This window comes from Mizuhopecten yessoensis, unplaced genomic scaffold, assembly GCF_002113885.1.
Source record: "Mizuhopecten yessoensis strain PY_sf001 unplaced genomic scaffold, ASM211388v2 scaffold245, whole genome shotgun sequence".
NCBI classification, from domain to species: Eukaryota; Metazoa; Mollusca; class Bivalvia; order Pectinida; family Pectinidae; genus Mizuhopecten; species Mizuhopecten yessoensis.
In genome coordinates this window covers 1,077,031-1,104,961 of record NW_018403450.1, presented here as the reverse complement: position 1 = coordinate 1,104,961, position 27,931 = coordinate 1,077,031, and the positions used below count along the sequence as shown (strand labels likewise).

The 27,931-nt window shown below is 35.4% G+C and overlaps 1 protein-coding gene across 1 annotated transcript in view; it reads right to left on the bottom strand.

The window, feature by feature from the left end:
* Positions 1 to 1,722: 1,722 nt before the first annotated feature.
* LOC110445412 (sodium/glucose cotransporter 4-like) overlaps positions 1,723 to 27,931 on the bottom strand; it is a 28,091-nt gene continuing 1,882 nt past the window's right edge. Inside the window, exons 2-14 of the mRNA XM_021490027.1 lie at positions 16,191 to 16,259; positions 15,527 to 15,631; positions 14,752 to 14,811; positions 13,934 to 14,038; positions 12,827 to 12,935; positions 12,136 to 12,216; positions 11,208 to 11,443; positions 10,497 to 10,632; positions 8,117 to 8,375; positions 5,789 to 5,951; positions 4,699 to 4,920; positions 3,939 to 4,056; positions 1,723 to 3,475 (exon numbers count right to left, since the gene is read on the bottom strand). Coding sequence (XP_021345702.1) covers positions 3,258 to 3,475; positions 3,939 to 4,056; positions 4,699 to 4,920; positions 5,789 to 5,951; positions 8,117 to 8,375; positions 10,497 to 10,632; positions 11,208 to 11,443; positions 12,136 to 12,216; positions 12,827 to 12,935; positions 13,934 to 14,038; positions 14,752 to 14,811; positions 15,527 to 15,631; positions 16,191 to 16,259 — 1,881 coding nt within the window. The 3' untranslated portion in view covers positions 1,723 to 3,257. The remainder of the gene's footprint in view (positions 3,476 to 3,938; positions 4,057 to 4,698; positions 4,921 to 5,788; positions 5,952 to 8,116; positions 8,376 to 10,496; positions 10,633 to 11,207; positions 11,444 to 12,135; positions 12,217 to 12,826; positions 12,936 to 13,933; positions 14,039 to 14,751; positions 14,812 to 15,526; positions 15,632 to 16,190; positions 16,260 to 27,931) is intronic.

Below are 27,931 nucleotides of genomic sequence, written 5' to 3'. Positions count from 1 at the left end.
ACATGCACGGAGTAAAGGGTAACATTATATAAGGTATGAAAACACTAATATTAATACGTGCAAATTCAATTTTAAGAGTGTCGTTTACTGATTCTTTCGTAGACATTCACTAGGAGAATCTAGTTAAAGAAAAGATAAACACAACAGATTCTTATATCTTTTTATATAAATTATGAAATCTCGGATAAGTGATGCAAAAAACAGAGCATCGACCTAGGTTAAATAAAAAAAGCATACCTGTAAACTATGACAAATCTTACTTAAACGAAGCTCTTTAAATTGCATTTAAGATAATCGACTATTACAATGTACTTTTAGGGGAACGTTATGTGCAATAGCATTAATGTGAATGTGAGCTCTAAAGTATGAAGGACAATCTGGCTTTGACAAATACAATGATATTATCTTACAAAAACAGTAAACCAATGCATGATGAATTCGCTCGTAAAAACCGTACTGACACCACTGTTTATGAAATATGTATCTTTAGAACGATACAGTTGTGTTGGAACGCACAACGCACCAAAAATACCGTGCGCACACCGGGCGTACATCGTTCACACACCGTCCGCACATCGTCCACACCTGGTGCGCACAACTGTGCGATTTAACAATCGTTCGCCCCAGAACAGAACAGGTAAATAGCTATTTAATAAGTGACCGGAGTTTTACCTGGCCTGTACTTGACACATATAGCTGATATATGATACCGTATGACCATTATGAAAACTCAACTGGACGTTTAATATTTGTTATTTGCATTCGTTTTGGTCTATAGCTCCCATTCATCTGGTTTTCACACCTTGGCGAGTTACGTAAGTGCCCCGGGCGGGATAAACTACGGTCCAGGTAAAAGTGTCAATGTTAACCTGTGTAGCCGAGACTGTGTTGTAAATTTACACGTGTCGACTAAGGTCGTTTAAAAATCCCACAAACCACCGCCGGTACACATCGTTCTTGGAATAATGTTTTGCGGTTGAACCATTATTCGGCTTATCACACGGTGGTGGGAGGCTTAGGGTCTGGAGATGTTGGTAGCTGCTGTGTCATTGAACGGGACTGTTTTAATGCGGTAGGGTGATGGTCTTTTTGCTGGTGTCTGTAAAAGACGACGATGTGTTTTGCCCCAATTAGAGCTAGATTTACAGTGACGTTGCGAATGGTTTGATGGGATGCACGAAGACCAAGCGATGTCCCCGCTATCTCGCGTGCAGGAAAAAATGACGATTACACCGGGCCTTTCTATGCCTGTATGTACGGACGTCGCCCAATTTGGTTCAGACAAACCAACGAAAGGTTAACAGTCTTTACTTCACCACCACATGCACATCGTTGCACATCTGTATTTAGTGTCACACCAACCTTGCAGATGCCTTTTGCTTTTATAACAGCCGCTATGTATTGGTAATATTGTTATGCGTTTTAAGTCACCATGAGGTAAAAGAATAATTACGTTCACGTTTATAATTATTTGCGAAAATAAATGGGAAGCTGTTTGGTCAGTATTGTTTTTTTCAGATCTGAATAATTTTAATTTACATGGTATTCTACTCCTTTATCTATATGCTGTAATAATCGTTGTTCTATTTTCACGGATATACATGTAGTCCGCAGGAGGAGGTATTTTTTATGTATGCAATTAGAAGTAAATATAATTTTCCATTTTGCGTTATAAAACTAGTTAACCAAGTATCATGTTTAAAATATAAAAGTAAGACAAAATATAAAATATTTGATTTATTTATCAATCATGTATATATATAATATTTCATACAGTTTCAAATATAAATTCTTTGATTAATAATATTCATACAAGTTTGCTATGCATATTTGTATAAGGTATGAACAGGTTACAATGATTAGTTTATTATGATGTGGTTCTCCGACAGATGATTACAAGCGCAAAATGTTAGTAGTTCTTCGACAGGTCATAACAATGGCAAAATGTTTTTCAAAATGCACAACAACAAAGGGTTTATGTCGAAGCATTAACAATAGCCTGTTCATGGTTCTTCCGATAACTCGTTAATTATCACATTAAAAATGGATTTCGCTTCGTTTTGTGTACGATAAAAGTCATTTAAGCTAACAATAAAAATTGAGTGATCATTGTATCTTTTCGCGACATAACAATATATAATGATATCACAATATTTAAGATTAAACATAAAAATATCGGATAGAGGATAACTAGAAAACAGCCTAGTTTTCTGATAATGATTATTTTGTCACTGCCTCTTGATGGAATAATTGATTATTCTGAGGGAAGTATAATTGTTGATGTAATTATCATATCAATTATAAAACTAAATGAATTAGCACCATTATAATCAGCAATTGAATATATTTCTCGTTTTTGTCCAAAACAATTGAACGGCGCATACACAATACTCTTGTGATATATTGTTATGCGGAAAAACGGGAAGCAAATACTATAGTAAATAAAGGCTGAAAAGACTGACACATTAAACGATCAAATGCGTGAACACGATATATATTGCATAATTGCTATGAAATATAAACTAAATCCCACGACCGGATGACCCCGTACCTTTTAAAGACCGATCGGGGAATCGAACCCTAGTAGCCTTGATGAACGATAAGTGCGCAATCAACTGGACCCTTTATGATCGGTATTTGATCTCCAAAAAAATGAACCCCGTTGTCCTGAACAATTCATTTCTAAATGCTTATCTTGTCTGGCTAATTTTCTGGATATATTGAATACAACGTCATTATGATATCTGTTTATTTATAGTTTAGTTAATAGACACACATCATTATTTGATATGGTTAGGTCCATACATTTTCGATTCACTGTTCCTTGAAATTAACTTTCCAATGATGTTATAATGACAACACCCAGCGAGAACACTACGTATATGTTATCTTGAAACTTTATGATTGAAATAGATTTACAATGCTATGCATATTTTATGATTTGATAAAGCGGAATACATGTTGCTTCATACACGACAATATATACAATATGAATGTATACTAGTATTCAATATATATATATATATATTATGCTGATATAAAGAGAAGATTTTGGACTTATTATTATATGTAAATTAATATGGAAACAATGGATATAATCTCCTCAAAATCCCCACAATAAGCTGTTACACGAATGGAACATCTTTATAAACATAATATGAACATGTACACAGTAGACCAAGTTCGTGACGACGATTATGCGAAGGGTATGGTTACGATTATGCCTTTTGTGTCAATAAACCTAAATCATGTGGTGATTAAGCATAGAATCCCCACATGAACACTGCAATGGTCATCAGCAGAACAGCGTTAACATTGAGAACTGTTTTCCATGTGCCTTTTTCCACAATTGATTCGTGTTTCTTTTCGATAGCCTGTCGCTCTTCGTCCGTCATCTGAGGTTGGTTGACCATCTTCTCGATTCCGCATATCCACTGAAATACTCTCTTGTAGCAAGGTGTGTCAACCTCAGGCTCTGTTTGACAAGTGAATAGAAAAACATTCAATTCTAAAGATAGGTTTTCTTGGAAAATGTCATTTAGATTTCTCATCTCGAAATTAAGACATTAGTATATAGATGTACTTTCTTTCCATCGTTCAAAATGTTATGGCCAGTTTTCAAATGAAGAGAGGTTAAGCTTATCCAAATGTTGTATGGAGAGTTTAACTAAGACCATAAGGTAATAAGTGTACCTGATGTTTTATAATAGAGGACAAATGCATCAACAAAAACAAAGAAGACATCAAAACTAAAAGGAGGACGTTATGCATCAACTCCAAAACGAAAAACAAATGTATCTCGGTTTGAAGATGCCAATTATTTTACAAATTACGTCGTTTTACGACAATGCAAAAGAACTAATGAGGCAACAGCACCCACAAAACTGCAAAACAAAGCGCCTATAAATCAATTAAGAATCTATTGATTGAATACGTACGAATGTCCTCCATTTTGAGTGTGTTTGGATTTGCGTCTTGCGTAGCTTTCTGTTCTTCTTCGTCTATGTTCACCCGTTCAGCCGTACTGAACCTGTTCCAGAATGTCAGTCGATGTAGCTAGGAAGAAAAATAAGAAAACAACGCTACTAATTATGAAAATATAATTTTCCTTGAGTTGCATGTGTGCATGTAAGTTGTGATTATTGCTCTAGTGACAAAGTTGTTTTAACACTTAGAGAACTTAACTTATGTGATAAGAACAATTTAAGTGATAGCATAACTTATCTGGAAAAACAAAGGCTCGATATACAAAAAACAAAATCGGTTGTTAGGGCATAAGTGTTTATAGAATGTCAAAACTAAACCTTGGACCACTTACTTTATCTACAACATTTAAAATGATGTGATTGATTGCAACAGAAGTCTGCTACAGCTCTCGTATGATAATTCTAATGATATCGATCAGATTCTTATATATATATATATACATATCCAAACTGTATTAGGCTTTTAAACAATTTGTCAGATATCATTGAGAACAATAAGAAATATTACCTCAGATTAGCTCAATAAAGGAAAATGATATACTTTGGTTCGACCAAGTGTTGAAGTAATCAATTACCAAATTTCTGAAATAAACTCTAATATTTGTGATAACCTGTAAAATGATAATTTTCGGGTCGACCAAGTGTTTGGGTCACTAAACCCCTAAGTATCTGAATTATCTGTGATAACCTTTAAAAGCACAAAGAAACTTACATGGACATCGTCTATTGGTTTAGTCAAAAGACTGATGATTACGGTGGCGACGAAGACCACCCCAAACAGGATGATTCCGAAGTGGAGATAGTGGACTTTGGAAATGATGTCAGGGCGATTATCTTTTTCCTCCTCGCCGCATGGAGGCACAGAGTAGACGTATTCCCAGATAAATCGTATCATTCCTGTCAGAAGACCGATCATCAGACCGTAAAACGCCCCCTGTTGGTTCGATAAAGAAATACGTTCTGTACAGGATATTTTTGAATTACAGTATACTGGGAAAGAAAAGCCGCAGTTTAATTTTCTTCTTTTTCGCCTTCGACAACGAAGGAGAATTAATCGCAAAGGCGATTGTCAGCACATAGCATATCCTGTATAGCTAAAGAGCGACATGAACACTAGGCGAACATAAATGTTATATGCAAATGACGTATATTTGACTGGGCTAAAGTTTCCTAGAATACAGTATTCCCCCATTACAATGAAATGTTGTTGCTGCTATTTGAATGAAGTACATTGATTTGGGTTGCAAAATGCTCTAAATAAAAGTTATATATAATTTCAAACCTGAACAATTTCTGAATTGTTGAAATTCAATCACACACAAAACGAGATTCATAACGATCTCTACCAGAAAGAGACCATTATAAACCAGAATTCTCTGCCATGGTCTCTCATGTCACGCACTATTAATGATAGATTCACTTTTACTGGGTATTTTAACTGCAGGAAAGAGAGCAAGACAAACTGTCACACTTGCGTGATGTAAACTGTCACACTCGCGTGATGTAAACTTTTAAAATGTTACAGTTACCTCAGGTGATTGAGAGTTCTGTGTCTACATAACACAAGAGTGAACTATTCTATTACAAAACCAAAACATAGCATACATATCATTACGGGTTTCAATAGTGCTTTTTCAATACAGATCCAGCCTGTATTGGTTTTAACTTTATATGTAGATTAATGCTTAGTAAAAATTCATTATTTCCATAAGTACTTAACCTAGCATGTATATTTTATGATAAATTAATGAGATATAATCAAATACAAACCGTCAAATAATGTCTTTCTAATATGAACTCACCTTTTCGTTGGTTCGCTTCCAGAACACGGCTAAGACATAAACAGCACACACAGGTGGTGCGAGAAAGCTAGTTATCGCCTGAATGTAATGGAACAATTCTGAAACGTTCTGAACAATAGGTATCCAAACTACCGATATCACCACCAAGATCAAAACGCAGCACCTACAAAAAACATAAGTAAAAAGAACAGTAAGAGAATGTGTGGTCGACGCATTTGATAGATAATGCCCATGCTACCGTTAGTATAAAGGTACCTTAGTGAAGCCACATGAGCGCCTAGAGGTTATTGTTTTAGGGAATAATTGTGAGCAGGCAGTACGGGTCATTAAGTCATCAACAATGCACAAATATCTAGAAGATATAAAGAAAGGTAAATACATATCGGTCTCGCAGTTCATATGACTACATGTATCTAATTAATTTGAATTTAAATGTTTTGATAAAAAGAAGAAAACTAAATGAGACAAAAACCTGAGATTGGTTACCCACATTCCGACTCCTAATTAGTGCCTAGACAGTATGTAACGTGGATAGTCGATAATGTCAGCGATAACTAACACCTAGATCTGATGAAAGGGAGGTAAGTAGTTATTGGTTATGGCAAGATAATAAGATGTGTCCAGAACGTTCTTCACGTACTCAATGAATATTCCGATATTCTATAACCAAAATGTGTTTTGCACAACCCAATTTCCGATATGTCTTTAACGTTCTAATTTATATTATTATTATTACCGAAAAACAACCAGCTTAACATTGAAAACCGTCTGATAACCAATGAGCTTTATGTGATTCACTGGCCGCCATTTGATGAACTTTATATAAATAATCGTCTGACAATCAATGAGTTTAGCATGACTAACCATCTGATCATCACTGAGCTTAACATAAAGAAATGTCCGACAATCGTTCACAATCGGTAGGACGCCGGGCTTGTGACCGAAGGCTTGTGGGTTCGAGTCATGGCATGGCACTGTGGTGTATCTTTTAGCAAGATACTTAACTCCGTTCCAGTTTGTTTCAATCTACTCAGTTGTAAATAAGGACGCAATTGGGCAGTGCTGGAATTGTTGAATGCTAGCTTTGGGCGCCGAAATGGCAGCACCGGCTGTATGCTTCCCAGAGCGATGTGAAAGATATTGGCTGATTGCTAATGCCTTATAACCGTATCTAACAGTCTGGTAATCAAGGAGCTTATCACATCTAACCCCCGACAATCAGTGTCTGATAATCAAGGAGCCTATATTTCTAACACCCCGACAATCAGTGAGGTTAAGTATCTAACCGTCTGATAATCAAGGAGCTTATCACATCTAACCCTCCGACAATCAGTGAGGTTAAGTATCTAACCGTCTGATAATCAAGGAGTTTATCACATCTAACCCTCCGACAATCAGTGAGGTTAAGTATCTAACCGTCTGATAATCAAGGAGTTTATCACATCTAACCCTCCGACAATCAGTGAGGTTAAGTATCTAACCGTCTGATAATCAAGGAGTTTATCACATCTAACCCTCCGACAATCAGTGAGGTTAAGTATCTAACCGTCTGATAATCAAGGAGTTTATCACATCTAACCCTCCGACAATCAGTGAGGTTAAGTATCTAACCGTCTGATAATCAAGGAGTTTATCACATCTAACCCTCCGACAATCAGTGAGGTTAAGTATCTAACCGTCTGATAATCAAGGAGTTTATCACATCTAACCCTCCGACAATCAGTGAGGTTAAGTATCTAACCGTCTGATAATCAAGGAGTTTATCACATCTAACCCTCCGACAATCAGTGAGGTTAAGTATCTAACCGTCTGATAATCAAGGAGTTTATCACATCTAACCCTCCGACAATCAGTGAGGTTAAGTATCTAACCGTCTGATAATCAAGGAGTTTATCACATCTAACCCTCCGACAATCAGTGAGGTTAAGTATCTAACCGTCTGATAATCAAGGAGTTTATCACATCTAACCCTCCGACAATCAGTGAGGTTAAGTATCTAACCGTCTGATAATCAAGGAGTTTATCACATCTTACCCTCCGACAATCAGTGAGGTTAAGTATATAACCGTCTGATAATCAAGTAGCTTATCACATCTAACCCCCGACAATCAGTGAGGTTTGAAGTATTTAACCGTCTGATAATCAAAGAGTTTATCACATCTTACCCTCCGACAATCAGTAAGGTTAAGTATATAACCGTCTGATAATCAAGGAGCTTTACATTTCTAACCTTCCGACAATCAGTGAGGTTAAGTATCTAACAGTCTGATAATCAAGTCGCTTATCACATCTAACCCTCCGACAATCAATGAGCACTACGTAACTAACCGTCCCACTATCATGAGTTCTACGTCGCCGGCATCCTTCCTTATCCGCCTCCAGATATCCATAGTGAAGATGGTACTGCTGCTGTTGAAGATGGAAGTCAGGGATGAGATGAGGGCAGACATCATGACAGCCAACATTAATCCTCTCAGGCCAACAGGCATGATCTTTAGAACGAGTTTCGGGAAAGCAATATTTGTACAGCCCGCCCGACTTCCACATACCTCAAAGCAAACATCCGGGTCAGCGCAGCCAACCTCATCTGTAAATCACATAGACGAGTTGTGTAAATGAAATATATGTATTGGATGGTTAATAAAACATTTTTGTCAGCAGGGCAAATCCTATCAAACCGAATGAGGATATATCTTGTATACGCAGCATCATATAAAGTTGGTTGTGGAATGTAATGATATTTTAAGGAGGCTCAACACTTTCATATAATGGCTATGCAACTATGTAGAGTTGGTTTTATGAACATTTAAGCTTTCCGATAGTTTGGGGACTTTTTCTTTTAAATACCTGAAACTTGAGTTTTCATCAATTTTAATAGTTTTCGTTTTGTGTAGGTGTATGTGTGTGTGTGTGTGGGGGGGGGGGGGGGGTGATTGTTCACAACAATAACAACAATATAAAATGAAAAGAAGCATTGCAAAATAATTTTATAAAATATTGTATTTATCACAAAATATATAAAACACGTTACGCAAAGTGTTTTTTTATTAAAATTGTATGCGTAAAAGTGATCCTCGTGAGAGTTGTCTTCCTTGAAAAAAAAATGGAACTTTTTGCAGAGGAATAAAATTTACAAAGTGACAGTTATCTCTTTTTACAGATATCAAAAGTGATGGAAATAAATTAAAATTATGATACCAAATAGTCACTTTATTGTTCTTTTATTGAACTAAATTACTCTCAGTCATGTGCACTTTGGACATCAACCCGCGGTATATTTACATGTATATATGTGATGAGAAGCTATCGTATGGTATGCTCATGTGCACTCACACATGCATTTTCAAAGGGACCTTGTTATTTTTATAAACCACTATTTTCACATGAGGAAGTGCACCGCATTTGAAAAAATATTTTAATCGACAGAACGAAACTCGCTCAACAGCGAAAATCGTTACGACCTCGAGCTTGTGAACTCGTGTAAGCACGTGATATGCACATGTGAGGTGGGTACACAAATCACATCATTCCGCATTCCTGTGAGTCAGTTTATGTCTTTGTATTGTAAGTTTTATTCCTAAAGTACGTGTGATTACACATTTCCGAACAAAATCTCGATATTTGGTGTTGACACATCATCGTCACTCACGTGTACTATTGTTTACCAGGTGTTATTTTAATTTACACTACGGTATTGAAATGCCCGATACGCAATACAAACAAGAGGTCCATTGGACCTGTATCGCTCACCTGGTTTTATATTTAAGTCATTACAACTGAATGGATTTGTACATCTTTATATGAAATCCAGACAAGATCTATGTTCTAACCCAACTGGGACCACAACATCTGACTTTAACTCCATTGAGTTGCCATGTTAACAGATTTTGAAATAAGTAAAATGTCATATTACAGGGTGTAATTAGAGAGTACTTTAATTTTCATTCAACTGTAAGTTTTTATAAACCTGGAAACCATTTTTTTACAATTTATGAAAACAACACCTTAGAATATGATAATCTAGCTGTACCATTTCTTATCACCGCAGGGGTCCAATCAACCTCATTCAATTAAGAAATGTTTGTTCTTCCTCAATAATGTTTTTGACAATCCCTCAGGCAATTAGGGGGTATTAGCGTCTTAAGGCAAAATATTAGATAATTTTCCTCTTTGGGACCCGGTCTTCCTAGCCCCAGGTGTCAAACAAGTCTCATTTATTTAGGAAATGATTGCCCTCCCCTGGTGATGCTTCAGACTAAATTTGGTTGAAATCCTCTTTGGCGTTTAGGAGAAGAAAGGCTTCAAAGAAAAAGTTGACGACGGACGACAACGACCGACGACGGACCCTACGACACGGTGTACATGCACATTTCGTTCGAGATAATTGAGTCCGAGCTGTACTTGTTGCGGAAGAAAATGGACACTGATGACGATGTGTGGAGCCATCTTAAGAATAACTTGACATGTAACATATAAACTGAACCAACAAGAAAGGCACAGTTAACAACAGTTGCACTCTAAATTTAAAAGAAATCTGATTGAAGTTCTTTTGAAAATAATTTCATAACATGCATCTATGTTCATGTTCTGTATATACCGTAACAGAAATACACATAAAGTTAACAAATACAGGACTATTCAAAAATGTTAAATTTTGTTGTTCTTGTTGTGAGATTCTATTAGTGTGATACTGTCAAATAACACCTACCTGGAAACAAAATTCGGGCAACCATTCCTGGAAAGACGAGAAGCCAGAGGGGTAAAAATTTCAAGTATCCGGCGAGAAGCGTCCCGGCCTTGGCATGTGATAAATTCTTGGCGGCTAGAGCTCTCTGTACAATGACCTGGAGAACAAGCATATACTCGTTATAGATATCATTGTTACCATTTTATCTCTGCCAATAAATCGACGTTTAGTACATTGTAGATACATTATGCATACTGGAATTGTTTTGATATACCGTATTTATCACATAATGTACTGTGTTATCCAGTGAATATACCCATGTCACATTTTTTGCGTATTATGACCTGTCAGCCCTGTGATTGGTTGAAAGTTTCAATTGTTTCAGTCAAAATGGCAGCTTTTTACATTTCAAAATGTAAAATGTTCAAGGGTGCATGATAATTGTCGTTTTACACGAATTAATGCCACAAATCTTGATTATGTGATAAAAACAGGTTTTAACACTCGTTTTCATTTCATATGAGATTTATTAAACTAGTCACGATTTTTTTCACTTTAGCTCGCAAGAGGCTCGCTAATTGGAACAATTCTTAGACTCGTTTCATAAATTTCATATGAAGAGAAAACTCATGTAAGATCCTATATATATAATACTCTATAAATCGAAATGGTTGATATGTACCAAGAAAACCATCTCTTGCGATAATGCAAACACGTTATTAGATAAATTACCTGATCTGAGCACCAATACCACACCGAAGAAATGGTGAGACCAAAAATGATTCCTGGCCAGGGGAGATTACCATCATCCGCCGCTCTCATCAAATGCATGGCATTTTGGGGAGGGATGCCACATTTGGCGTAGCTATAGTTGTTGTATATGTTCCCATAGTTCAAACGAGTCGTATTTGGCCACGCATCAAAATACTTTTTAATCAGTTGCTCATATCCACCAACTTCAATGAAACCTGGTTAAAAATAGCATTAACAAAAATTACTTCCGGATAGTTTACATTATCTCTATTTCCATATTGCGTTATTTGTGCCCGTCATATTTCATTAATTTGTAAAAACAAATGTCTTTTTCTTATATTCGCTGGGATTTTTTATTCAGAATCACAACATATATCACCAGCTTCATCACAAAATAATATAGCACAGCTTAACGACACAAATACAGCATGCACTCTACAATGTCAGCACATTAACACAAAATACACTTAAGCGTCAAAAAAGAGTCAACATAAATCACAAAATATGCCACATTTAACATTAATTAATAAAAAAAAATCAATACAAAAAGGTAGAGAAAAAACATCGATCATATCCATTACCAACGGGAGGCGATATTGTATCATTGTTTGAAAGGCTAAGCAGATCCTACTCCCCATGTGATGTCTTTTAACTTTCATAACCATAATAGCAACCTTTGTTGTTAAGCTTGACGTATTATGTATAATTTAATGATCAGGCCAAGCATTTCTTTAAAACTCATGTACGTTATCGGTAGTGTACATGTATAACCTTTTACCTCAACGGAATATTTCAGCTTTCAAATCTGTGGGTCAGATAATTAAAACATCGTTATAATCACTCCATGTTACTCCAAATCTCTGTACATAAAAGCGGCACGTACAACAAATCCTAGCTTTATACTTACTCATGATCATGAGGATGAATGCTCCGATCACCATGATGATAACCTGCGCAAAATCAGTCCAAATTACAGCGGTCAACCCTCCTACAATGGAAAGGCATACTATAATATCGATAGAATGATTATCAAAGTCCAACACTGAAATAAAACTCATCATCATCTTACATAACAGCTACAGTACCAAATACTTCCACTGGAGCAGAACGCACCAACATCTGAAATGAAAGCTACCAAACCTCATAATGTAATCTTCGTCGTCATCCAAATCACACGTTTCTAGTATTTAAGCTTCGGCTATGTTTATTTATCTTTCTAAAAATAAATGTCTTTTACAGTATGTTAAATGATAATACAAAGTATTTTAATTGGCCGTTACGTAGTAATAATTGTTTAATGTTTAGATAATGGATCTATAGGGATTATAAAATCTGACTTTTAATAATGCTTATCAACTTAACCCTTTCACCCCTATGTAACTTCAGTAGACTCTACCATGCATTGATCTGGATGAGTCCATTATGGTCTACAGTTGTGAAAGGGTTAAGAGAGGAGCAAAGAGTCAACGGTAAATACACTTTTACCAAGCGGTAAATACAGGTTAAAAGGGAGAAGATCTCGAGTACACGTTTGCCTTTTTTAAATATCAGATTTCGTTATACGCCAAAGTACATAAAGCAGAAGAAAAAAACATTACCTGTGATAGTGAAAACCGCTGCAATGGCTAATAATATAATAACGGCCAGGTATAGGTTGAATCCCTTGAATGTCTGTGTGATGAAGAGGGCTCCGGAAAACAAATCAGCCTGCATAAATATATTGAACACATTACGTTTAATTAAATTCAAAGGTGTTTCATTAACAATGCATCTACATACAAACATGTTAGTTATATATATTAATTTAGGTAATAGTACAATATCGACAAAAGAATCAGACAACAGGCTAAGCCTATATCATTCTTCTTCTAAACTTTATGTTAAAGCATTAGACTTGGTGAAAATGTATGGTAATTAACAAGTAATGTCTTTTAGGCATATCGTACAGACATGGATATTTTGAAAACTACACTTATGAAAAGTGTTAATTTGTAAGGATTTATTGACGAACCTAGACTGCAATCACATAACACAGATTATCGAATATACAAAATTGATTTTACAACCCGAAAAAAACCATTCTAAATAAAAAAAGGGGAACAAATCTCGCAAAGTAATCCAATAATAACCTAACAAGCAAACTTTGTTTGAATCGATACTGACAATATACGCTCAGTGCAATGCCCGAATATGGTATCAGTTACGTGATTCAATAAAGCATTTCACTTCATCAAAATTAACCACTCTTTATATGAAAAAAATGAAATGCAGATTCAAGACGACATAAAATAAAGAATTGGTTAATACATGTATTTTAATTGAACAATTAAAAATGTATTTAAATGATAAATGTTCAAGCTTGATATAAAATTCATTTAGACATTTTCATTTCATGACTTATCGGATAACTATTAATTAGTTTATACCTATTTTAGCAATTTTATTATAACCGATAATGCAGTGTAAACATAAAAAGGAAACCTCATTAGTCAAATCTAAATCTCTATTAAAGAAATCCAGAAGTCGCCATAATTAAAGGAAATACATCTTGGAGGAGCTGAGTAGGGATACGCATAGCCTGTCCCATATGTTGTACCAACAAGGATGTCCTACATAAGATTAAAGTAAACATAACTTGTTATGAAGTCATCATCTTTTTATCGCATTGTAAGGATACAAGTTAGGATGACAATAGTTACACTTACGGATATCTTTGTGAATACGTAAAGAATAAGGGCGAGTACAGAGAGGTAAATCCTGATCCGCTGTCCTCCAAAACGTTTCTGTAGGTACTCTGGCATAGTGAATACCTGGGAAAAGATCGAATAAAATTATCTCACGTTTACGAATCAAATTCAAGACACATATAGAGCATATGGTAGTATGTTGAATAAACGAATACAATTCATAAAGTTTTCATACGAATATTTTGAAATTGACTTTTGAAAGGCTGTGACGTATTGTCAGTGTTCTCCTCTTCATGCACGCTATATATTTGATTATGGTGAAGGTTTATAGCCAAAAGAGAGTAACAGACGACATTGTTACCCTACGAGACATTAAACAGTGATAGAAGAACTACTTTCTTGTAAAATAATGGAGGTGTGCTACAATATCCATTTCATTTAACACTTTTACATGTTAAGTTATTGCCGAAAAGATCACATTAAGCAGGAAGGGGAAATTAAGATTTCAGAACCGACTAGTAAAAGCGTGTTTTTCGCAATATCTACATCACAATTCTTGATATTGTGATAAAAAGCGATCTGACATTCGTTCCTATTCGTTACCAGATACATAAAACGTGTCACAATATTTATCATATTAGCTTGCCATAGGCTTGCTAGAAAGAAATAGAAATTATAAATTTGTTTCGCCAGCCTTATAAACTGGAAACATTATTTAATATCCTTTATGTAGGAATGAATATGAGATGTATATTACAGTTTGGTACTTTTTATATATTACATGTTAACCAAACATGCTCTAATATTTAATCATAAGGATGTATAAAGAAACTCACCCCAGATGCTATGTACACTGGCACGAAAAGCCATCCTAGCATCATCAGGATGAATATAGCCTACAAGGAATGTAATATATATATATGAAAATCAATTTGTACATGTATCAACATAATTATCATAAAAACAATTGCAAGAGCGACAAAATACTACCAGATTGACCCTCTTTTCAAAAGGTACTGATATAATTGCTTTTCTTGTTTGCAATCATGCATTAATATAGCATCGATATGATATATTGATGAGATGAAATAAAAAATGTGCTGAAGTAGAAAATTTTAATTGTACATTTGTTTTTTTAATTTTGCTTTAAGGGGTCCCACGTCTTTTAACAAATGAATTAGACAGTTTCCTATTAAATGTACCACATATACATGACCGCAAAATGTTCAGAAAGTATGATAGGTTATTGAGAAGGGTACTTTCGAGTAAACTGATATAGACTGCATGATAAAAACATGCATAGCAAATAAATATTCAAACTGCTGTCGAGATCGGTTTTATTGCTAATTGAATAACTGTATGTGTACTAGATTGCGTGTATATAGTAATGTTCAATGTTACTGTTGTAAGTGAAGGACGGTCAGTACGAAGCAAACCTTATTATCTCTGAAGTTCAATTTCAATTTTGCATACAGTAAGTCAACAACGTAATACAAGATATTCCGATAGCGTTTGTGTTGCTGAAGAGCAAGGTTCTCTTAAAAGTTGCAGTCAAATGAAAATAACAATAGGTCCGTCATCGAAAAAAATACACTGTTATATTTAACTTACGTTGAGTTCAAATACCGCTATACCGATACCGGACGCAGCGCCAGAGCCTGCTAGTCCAACAAAATGGCCACTGCCGATGTTACTAGCGAAAAGTGAAGCCCCAACCTGAAGAAAATGCAAGAAAAATAGAAGCCATATTAAAACCTCGTGTCACATTGTCAGTATACACATATGTTTATGAAAACTTGCAGATTATTTCCGATAAAGTTGGGCTTTCATGTTCACGAGGCATTTCTGACCGTTGACAGCAAATAGAGGCATATTTAATGCCGAGCGAATACTTTCAACTGCCTTTAATTTAATTTCCGCGATAAATATTTAAATAGATGACTCTAAACTAACGAAAAAACAATTCATTGCAAAATCAAATACATCTAAAAGTAAAGTAATTCGCAGTAAGTAACAGTAATTAAAGAAGATGTAAACGAGTTAGAAATATTTAGAACTGAACACAAATATCAGGATCGCTTTTATCACTGCACAGAAAACATATGCACTATATGGAATGCACAATATTTCACGTGTTTATTTCGAGCTGATATCGTATCGAGTTAGTTAGCGCAAATGAAATATTATGAATTAACTTAAAATATATTACAAGTAGCTATAGACAGCACCATCGCGTGCGTCATAAACATCCATTGTGTATACAATAAAATGTTACCGGAATCCAATTCATTGTCCTCCCCGCCAAGAAGTACCCGCTCACACTGCCTCTGTTCCGACATGACGACTGCAAATAAATCAACCACATATCAATTTCACATACAAACCAACTCTTAGTTTCTCAAATAATCGATGGGTGTACTTGTTTAACATGATAAATATAACATTTCCTAAGTGTTTTTTGTTAATTTTAATTTTTATTTTTCTGTAGCATGCAGTAAAACTACACTTATGAATCATAAACCAAGCTCATCGAGCATTACTTATTTTTATTATTACTTTGTGACCAGAAATTGGCATTACGCAACAAACACAATATTGGTATATCAATAGGATATACCCTCATCGTTTTAAAGTGCCAACATGATATCGAGGCTCTTATATTCATAACACATGTAAAAAAAGGCATGTGTTTTTAGAACCGAGTATAGCTTTGACGATTGTTTAACTGATTCAGTTTGTGATTTTAACATCACACTCGCTGTCGACGTTTAAAAAATTATTAGAGTTTGAAATTATAATCAATACTCAAAGGCATGTAGAAAGTTGTTCATGGTTTGTTATAACTTTCAAACATATGTTAAGTTTGTGTGTTACTTGTGATCGAATAGATCTATTGTCTTTGTCATCTCGCTTATTTACATATCATTTAGCCCAAAAATCACGCATTTGTCCTGATGATAAGTGACTAAACACATGTTTTATAGTTGACATCAAGATTTAAATACACCTTCATACAATTTTAATTATACGGTCGCAGGAGCTTTTATTGGTAAAAACATACTTGTACATGTCCGGCGCACAAAATGTTATGATTTGGTGCAGAGTAAATATGAAATGATTTTTGTTGAAAACGACATATAATATGTGTCCCCTGGTCAGAAACAGTCTTGTGAACAAGCAACTGTGTCCTGTTCTATTTTCATTATTGAACTATTTTTTCTTTTCTTCAAAGTTCAACCAAACACTGAACCTCCAGTCCAAGACTAATAGACTTCAGTTAGTATTACCTATACAAGACAAGTCCCGTTGACTTTGTGCATTTGAAATCATAATATCATTTTTTTATAGATAAATCAATAACTACATGCCTTTACAACTGCTTTATATAAAACAGTGCTGCATGGTGATAGTCAAATGTTCTGTATTCTGCAGAGATGCCTCTTCTGCTTGATCCACTATGTACTGGGGATGATACCTCCAGCATCCCTCTACTTCAACAGTACCATTGGTTTTGGTCCCTATCATCACTGAAGAGTCCTAGGACTAAACAACTGTATAGTGCACTGTACTTAGTGTTTAGCATACTGCATGTATTACCGAATTCTAAAGGTACAATCACACACGTGTGTGTGTGTGTGTCTTAAGTGCATATACCCAGATCTCCGACCACCTTGTTGTTTGTTACATCGAGGTAAGTTCGATGGAGAATGTGTGTATGGCGAGACCGTATCAGGCCGAGACAGGCTACCAGGTACATACAATGTACGAACCCAGCTGTAGGGCGCCTGGGGGAAGGGTCGATATAGTACCTGTGGAAGAAGCTATTTTCTCGCAAATGATAAAATAAGTCACCACCGGGTAATAGGCAACTGGTAGTACTTAACTCGGGATTGATCAAAAAAATATTAAAATATGTTGTACTAGTTGTGATTTTAATTTGTGTAATAAAAAATGAAAGGTCTTGAACAAGTTCCCATTTCATATGATTTGTTCTTAAAGAGTCCCAGAAAGTTTAATGAAGTCTTATAAATTGGACGATATTGTTAAAGTCTTTCACCTAAATACCTGTCAATATACTGATATAGGAAGCATATATTCTCCATATAAATGGTTGGAAAATAATTGTGGAAATAAGCTGACGAAATAACAATATAGTTAACCTTCTTTAATTCCAACTCAAATGTTTTTTCTTTATCCGACAATAACGACCTAAACAGGTTAAACGTCTAACCTCGCAACTCCTGTTGGTGCCTCCCTAGGTAAAAACTAGCTAGTATAAAGACGTTTGATAATGGTCCCTGGATCGCGTTTGTACTTCAGTAACAGTATTACCTAGTTTCCTCTTACATTGACGACTGTGAACTATATTTCCACTTAATTTATATTCAGGCGTCACACATTGTGTCGACGATATCTACCTTTCTTTACTTTACAGAACTATCTTCTGATCGAAAGTAAAGATCAACTGAAGCGTATTGCTTGTACATAATTATGCAGATTTCCATTCAGATCCATGTTTGTGAATATATATATATTATTAAACTACCCATGATAGGGTAGACGATGATACATTTTAATTAAGATATGTCGACCAAATATTAAGGGGTTTCTCAATCGTATGTCGCTTTTTACAAAGCTAAAGTTACATTCTTTTCACTCGTTTTAGAATGCATTCAAAGTGCCTTTCAAGGTAGCTGCAAAAACAAAACCTTAACCCTTTAGGACACAGATGACGTAATCAAGGTTAATATGACCTTCCAGCTCTATGCAAGATCAACACATGTGAACACTAATATACCCATTATGTAATAACGGTAGAGAGATAGCGAGATAATCACTCGGGTGTCGACAAAGGTAGAATGAACTACCATTGAGGAATCTCGGGAATCACAAATAGCATTGCTAACTTATGTAAATACACCTAGGTCCGGTTTTACATGTATATCAGATTTTACAGTACCTTGTAATTTGAAGAGACGATAACATATTAAATTTCGGGGAAAAACTCGTTAAGTCCCTATATAAGAAACTTTTGAGCTTTTCAAAAAAAGAGTCCTATCTATGTAGTCTTAAAAGTCCATGCATTTACTACACTCCTTCTCGTCTAACGTTAGACTTGGGTAATGTCATACATTACCTATTTTTAGAAGGACCAGTTATATAACCAAAACAAGCAGGCAAATGTTGTTATGAAACTAAAACAACATTTGCAATTGTAACGTCATCAATCTCTAAGGTGACATCATCAATTTCATTGTTGTCCACACTTAATTTGCTGTTCAAAAACTGTTCGAAATAACTAGATAAAGCATAACTATTCTATCAATATCAATACAAATAATGAATATTTTATCAAATATTGTTATGATCCTATAACACACATTGCTATTGATGACAAACTTAATAAATCCCAGTGTGTGGTATAGGATCATAACAACATTTGCTTAAACATTAATTGCATAAGTATTACTTTTTGTACCAGGTAGCGCAGTCAGTTAGAGGCGATATCATATATCCATCTGAAGTCAAATGTTCGAGTCCCGTCTAGACCTCTAGAAGTTCTGCCAAGTATGGTTTTCTTTTTAGAAATGATTTATCAAAGCTACATTGATGCCGGAAAAAAAACAAGTTTCCAACAATCAATGCCAGTGTTTGGCATTAAACCTTATTTGGAAATAAATGTAAAGCGTATCAAAACGTGACAAGATCACATCATATACAATATTGTATTGTAAGGTTAGAGTCGTATTGTAAACTGTTTTAGTTCCATTTAGATGATGTCTTTCATCAAGGTTGATTTGGATTGTCAATAGTCGATCAAATGTTTAGATAGGTAAGATGTCTGACAAAAACCATACTGACATCGGTAGGCAATTTGTGTTACGTAATCCATTATTCATCGAGAACATTCTGAATACTGATTTTCATCAAGGGTGACTTGGATTGTCAATAGTCGATCAAATGTTAAGATAGGTAAGATGTCTTACAAAAACCATACTGACATCGGTAGGCAATTTGTGTTACGTAATCCATTATTCATCGAGAACAATCTGAATACTGATTTTCATCAAGGGTGACTTGGATTGTCAATAGTCGATCAAATGTTAAAATAGGTAAGTTGTCTGACAAAAACCATCCTGACATCGGTAGGCAATTTGTGTTACGTACTCCATTATTCATCGAGAACATTCTGATAACTGATAATCGTTTTAAATAGAATTTTGTTAAACAAAAAAACGAAACATAAAATATGTGGCTGATCAATCGAAGCTTATTCATGAATTTCGAGATTAACGTCATGAAGATAAAACATGATCTGAAAACCTCCTACTAAGCAGTAACATGATCTATTATAAACTCATCAGGTTCTCAATCTACATAAAAGTACATTGTTATTTGTAGGAGGGTAGACCTCCCTCACTATGATTATTTAATGTGGGCAATAACCTGTACAATGTATGGTAGAGCACACTTTTGTCACTATTAACATAGAAGTAGGATAAAACGTTGTAGCAGTAACTGTATCGTGGGATATTTTCACGGTAAGGATATTTTCACGGTAAGAATATTTTTCGTAGGCTTTTTCACGAAATATGATCCATGGAAATACCATGACAAGTGCAGGAATTAACTGCGTTTATGAATTAAAAATAACAGTTTCTTCATATATTGAACTAATGTCAACAATCAGATATAATTTCGAATAATTTGTTAAAACATTGCTTTCCTATCGTGGATTTTGTGGTACAAATCACCAGCTCGTGATGTTGACTTATCATGTAAATCTCGGCAAGTCTTGTGTATTTATTCATTTGAAATAATAATTTAAAATAGCATTATCTGATTATTCTGTTGAAAAAAATAAGTTAAATACAATGTCCCAAAGAACCACTAGTATACCCTATGTCGTGTGACAACTTTGAATTCGGGACTTGCTGTCATTGTTAAATCGCGTGAATTGTACGGTACATCTCGTGATATATAAACAACAATCTAAACCAAGTTCAAGGCTAAGGTTTATTGTCAATAAAAAGAGCATGGTGTATTGGAAATGCCATTAAACTGTTTAGATATCCACCCCAATATATTCCAGAATGTGTAATTACGGGGTCAAATTCTGAACAAAAGTTCAGCTGTCTCGCTCCTTGCGTTTCTCTCCTACTGGTGCTGAATGGATGTGAACAGTCGACAACCCTGATGATGTGTGTACTCCCATGTTTATTGCCCATAAAAGGTAATGGAGGTCGACTATGTATTGTGTGTGTATTCTTTGTACTCTAGCTAGGCTAATATCTATGTACCCAAGTTCATGATCCGGATTCTATCCCATTATATGATGGAGATGATTTCCTCGGCCGACATCTGATCTGTGGCCTCTAAGTTTTCCTAGTAGATTTCTATTCGTTTGCTCAACTAAGGCCAAATAAAACGTATTTTTAGGTACCCCGACCTACCCTAGTTTTACCTCCGACTCTTCAGCAATTTTATCTCACTTAAACGCATCCAGTGTTGGGATAACTTGTCAACCGGATGCAAACAAATTGAAGGACGAACAAACAAAGCAACTATATATATACCATTCATACTACATAGGCACACATCAAAACCAAATTTAAATCCCATATTATTATATAAAATACCTTAAAATATGTTTGGTGATTTTTGTGGTATATTTTTAATTAGAAAAGTGGACTTAATTGAATTATGATTTTAAAGGACTCAAAAGATCTTTAAATCAATCTTAATCTTGTGTATCCTCTCGTTGAACATGTTTCTTCTTTGAAACATTGCTTTTCCATTTTTACGCTACCATACCTCATCTAAAACTGTAGAAACACTTTGGTTCTCATACCATGGGAGCCTTCGCTTGCATGAAAGGCAAACGGCAAAACAGCCCTGTACATGACTTGTATTGTGTTTTGGAGAATATCTTATGACAAACAAGACCAACATAAAATAAACTACAGACGACATTGTGAAAACGAAAGAGTGTTTGGTCGACAATATCATTGTATAGTGGCAAGTTTTAACTGCAAAGCAGCCTGTGTGCATTCCTATATGAATAAACTGAACCCCTCATCAGATCAAATTTTTCATATTAACTTATTGAAGAAATAATCAGGACTAGTCCTTCAATTAACTATGTCGACAACATCAAGAACTTGAAACCACAGAACGTGTTCCTGGATCTTTGTTGACAACATGGCCAACAGTGTCGGCTAACTTCAGCTGTACGATAGTTTGAAGCTTCTTGTTCCCCACAAATCTGAAATGGTACGTTTTTACACGTCGTAGTTGATTCAATATTCGAGAGCTTGCATCAAACTAGTACAACTGTGTGCATGGAATACTCTGTCATTATCAACGACAATGCCATGGTGTTATTGTGGAGGAGCTGTATGCGGTTTTGATTTTTAGTTTTACTACTTGTTCTCGTTCAATATATATTCGTGCCACCTTAGATTTAATAATGTTTGAAATGGTTATGAAATAGATACGTTTTCGGTCGTTCCGGCTATGTTGACAATAACACCGTCACGAACAGTAATACTCGGTACACAGAGGTGGTGAGCATCGAGGTGGCGACAAAGGGGTCAGGTGTCTAACACTTTACACGAAATCTCTCATCCGAAGCGATTCTCTCGAATGTATAATTACCGATGTCGTTTACTTTCAACACTTTCTGTTTATTGTCGATGATTACCACGTGAGGCTGGACGTGATGACCTCCCATACACATCAGCAATACGTCAATAAACAACTCGATGTCCTGTACCTATTTATTGCTGTATACTTGTATGGAAATAAAGCTTTTTGATAAGCATACATATTGAAAAACAGGTTTAAGTAAACTGAAACGTATGCTTGAATATGACATTTGTCAGATATTTTTGTTGTCAGTCAACTTGAATTTTAAGTACGTATTCTTGGACATTTTCGTGTGAAATATCTAAACACAGTAAAATTATGAAAGATGTAGGTCACCTTGAACGTTCTTCTTAAACTGAAAACATCAGGTGACTATCCACATAAGAGGTTAGCTAAGTATATACAAATGCTGTATCCTTAGCTCACAATAATAGCCCTCAAGAGCTAATGTTCCTTGTTAACCTGTATGCGACGTTAAATAAAGTTTCTTGTATCTTGTACATTTGTACCTTGTATCAAACCCTGATTTATACAGAGTACAGGCAGTGTACCTGTATGTCTCACCGTGGGACGGGTGCAGTATATGTAGATCCCTGATTTAATGCAGCACGACTTTTGTGTTTCTAAATACATGAACGTATTATGTTTCTTTCCATTGCATATAACTAAATATACATGTAGCAAGTGACGCTTTTCTACGGAGCCTTTGTATGGCTCATTTTTGGTAGCTTGTGTCATCCAAAAAACTGAAATTACATCATGGGAGTGTGAACACATTGTGTTGCTAGTGGGCGATATTATACACCGTTAATTCAAGAGGCACATCAAAGCTCACCTCTTCACGTCTGCATGTTAGGGTCTCTGCAAAGACGTCATGCAAATACCACCCTTTATATGTTCAATTATGTGCACATTGCTTGCTTAAATGTATAAAAGTGATTGTAAGCCTTTGTTTTTGTTTCACAATTATAACTGTTACTATTATCCATATGTTGTAAAGCGCTTTAGAATAATTTTACAAATTATGTAGGGCGCTATATAAATGTTGTATATTATTATAACTATTATAACATAAACACATCATTACAGCACTTCAACATCATATTGACAACCGGCTAAAATGGTTGCTGAGAAAAACTTAGACACAGCACATTTACCGTATACATATGTAATTATTTTCCGAGCAAACAGATAGTTTGGTTGGTTTTTGTTTAACAACCTATCATTTAAGGATGTCACTCAATATGTGTAATGCATGCCTGTGTGTTAGTGTGCTGGAGGCAGGGTATGTTGGTGTGTTTGCCACCTTGTGATAGAGCGGATCTGATACCGACTTCAGAATGCTTCCTCACTGAAATATGGCACCGAAGGCACACAAGACAGTATCCCACCCGGTCACAAAATACTGACAACTGGTAAACCAAGCATACAGAGAATATGTGTAGTATTGCAAAAAAGCAGTTATAAAATGGCTTGTTAGATTAACAAGGGCAATACACATTGTATTATGCCGAAATAAAACAAGATCCTACTTGTAAAGACGATAAAGTTGTAGCGCAATTTATGTCGTAATTGCTTTGTCCATTATTCTATAGAGACTCCGAATAAGGTACATTGTATGATACACTGTGCAGTACAGACCGAGACACAACGTCTCTCCTTCTCTCTTTATATATTATATACAGTACAGACCGAGACACAACGTCTCTCTCTATTTATATTATATGCAGTACAGACCGAGACACACCGTCTCCCTCTCTATATATTATATACAGTACAGACTGAGACACACCATCTCCCTCTCTATATATTATATACAGTACAGACCGAGACACAACGTCTCTCTCTATTTATATTATATACAGTACAGACCGAGACACACCGTCTCCCTCTCTATATATTATATACAGTACATACTGAGACACACCGTCTCCCTCTCTATATATTATATACAGTACAGACCGATGCACACTGTCTCCCTCTCTATATATTATATACAGTACAGACCGAGACACACCGTCTCCCTCTCTATATATTATATACAGTACAGACCGATGCACACTGTCTCCCTCTCTATATATTATATACAGTACATACCGAGACACACCGTCTCCCTCTCTATATATTATATACAGTACAGACCGAGACACACCGTCTCCCTCTCTATATATTATATACAGTACAGACCGAGACACAACATCTCTCTCTCTATCTCTTTATATATTATATACAGTACAGGCCGAGACACAATGTCTCTACTTATATTATATACAGTACAGTCCGCCTATATATCAACACTGCCTATATGGTCCTCTAATTCATATTATACACATGGGTTATGCATTTGTATGTCTGTTGATGTCTTTAAATCTTCTGCAATCATAGCTTACTGTTGTCATTTTTGTCAACACCCGTCTTTTTGGTGAATTAATTCAGCGCCGGAATGCGCTCATAATATTTACGTACACAGTTCCGTGTGTAAGACATTGTGTGACTTTGAACTTGTAAAACCTGTTTTGTATTTATGTTTTACGTTGAAGCTATAATCAATTTACTCATGTGTCGCTTCTATCTAGTGTGTTTGTCGTACGTACATAATGTATTAAACGCGTTTAATATCTATGATAATTTTAATTTGTAAACCTGTTTTATTTGTCAAGTTATATTTAGACATTTAATTAACCATTTGAGCATTTTTAATCTTTATTCATTTTTCTTTTCAAAAATTAAAATCTAAATGCAAATACAAAATCTCCCAATGCCAAACATTGGCGATATGGAAAAAAAAAACATTATACGGCATGTTATTAAAGACACATGTGCATTTGTATCGTATTACAAGGACAAACAAGCGATAGTTCGAAGCTACAAAATATCATGTTTCACGCCCTCCCTGTCATGACTTCTTTGTGTGAGCCTTCCGACCTGGAACGACAAACAGGGTAGATGGGAGGGTGGCCTACATACGAAACACAAGGTGAAGGTCCAATATTCATGTATTCGGCGGCTGATTATTGTTACTAAAAATAGACACTGAATATTTTCTGTTTTTGTAACAAAAATTACAAATATGAATGTTTTAAAGATTCATTGGAACATAGGCATAGACATGACGTCACAATGTAGTAGACAAAGATTGTAAGTAAACTGGGAACTTTTAAACTTCCAATGAAACACAGAAAGCATGATTTTCCTGAATATACACAAATATGTTTTGTACTGCGGTAAAAGAAATATGGAATTCATCGCCATTGGATGTGATTGTAATGAAACACGCTCCAAATCTCTCGCAAAATGGATATTGTATGATCATTTAAAAGCGAGTGTATTAGGAAATGAAAGTGCCCGTTATGTGTATTTATTGTACTAAATGTGGTAGACCTAGGTGTAGCGGTGCAATACAGGTACGAAGCACTCTTGTATCTAAGATATACATGTGTATATCACTGATAACCAAACATACAACTGACAACCCACGGGAGGTTTATTATTTATCATTATGACTAATGACTGAATACGGGATAGTTGATTTTTTTTATATTTTATACGAAAAAGAATGCTTAATGTTGTCTCTCGTCTGTTCTTTTCTTCGTCATATCATATTTACCTTCCAATTTATACTATGGAGTAAAACTAGTTCATTATTGATGCTGAAACTTAGAAATTAAAATATGGAAAAGCATATTATTTAAACAATTTCTGACACGAGTAATTTCCCCTGGCCTATAGCCTGGCGGATGCGGTAAATCCAGCGGTTTACCATTCTTTGACACAATGAGCCGTCGTCTGTTTAAGCAAATAATATAAAAGGATACCACTCGAATGATATCTATGTAACTTGAATATACCTTGCGATCGCAGAAAGTATACAGGTGTGGTAACAACCTTATCCTTACGAAGGACAAATGACGTCACCACATAAGTATGTGTTTGTACGTACTCTACCTACAGGTATTACAACGTTCGTGTGCATGCCTTAGTCTGGACGAACTCGGGGTTACATTTTTGTGAACAGGTTTTTTTCTGAATTAATTACGACAATGAGAACCACTTTTCTTGTTGTCAAGTGCTTGGTAATTGTAATATTTTTCACGTGATAATTAAAATATTTTATAAACCTAACAGTCAAGTTAATGTTTAGGTATATATGTATCGTTGGAGAATAGCGTAATATATATAGGTAAACCTAACTTACATAACAGCAAAGTTTCACAAACACCTTACGTATAATTTATGGACTCCTGTAATCTTTTCAAGAGTCACTTAAACCTTGATCAAAAGGAGATTGCATTATATATCATGTGTGCACTCAATGTGATAACACTGTTTACATACCTAGAATCGAAATCGTCAAAATATTTCAGATGTTCAATGTTATGGTTTGTATCAAGTTGGATAACAGACAGGCTGTATATTAAATCTACAGTCGATGAGGCTTTTCTCACGTACTCAAACATAGTAGCTTTCCAAACTTCAAGGGGTGGTTGCAAATAATTACTGTACTGATCGGAGATAAGATCAATCCGAAATGGCTGTAAGTCCCACTGATACAAATAATGCAGTAAAAAGCATCTGTAATGCCATGATACAATATGCATTTATATACATACCAAGTTTGAGCAATATCAGACATAGATTAAACGTCAGCAGTACCTTGGCGTGAACCCTCATATGTGTATATTGATGGTCGTGTTTTATGACTTATCGAAAAACGAATCTTGATTAGTAAAGGAGGCTACAAGTGCGCAACAATGGTCGGGTGAAGCTTAATACGTATCTCATGAACATAAATGTTTTCAAGTAAATACTCAAAAACACGAGACATCAACCGCTTTGTAGTGTTGTCGAGTTGGTTTGATCCAGTTTAATCGTCTGTTTTAGTACAGCCGTGGAATATCTCGCTATACAACAAGTTGGAAACTCGTTTTTGCGGTTGTGGTTGAAATGTGTTCCGAGTTTTCTGCTAAGGCCATATGAATACGATGTCCACCTATGATGGGGCCACTCGGGGGTCATTTTAGTTACGGAATGTACGTGACTAAACAAATTGCGTTTCGACGCTGATTAGCATAATACAATAAGCATTAAACACGACATAAGTGACGGTATGTACGCTGATAGGTTTGTGTATGTACATGTGGTAGGGTTATATATTTGCATTTACAATGTAACTTTTCGATCTTGCAAGTAAAACCCATTAACTATGACATTCATCACGTAAGTAAAGTCTCTTTATTTGTTAAAACATGGACCAAAATAGTCGAACGTGACATGAAACAACGAGATTCGGTGATTCCTTCTGGCGATGACAGAAACAGACAAGTAAGAGCCGGTGAGTTAAGCTTATCTGACGTGTGAGTTTCAATA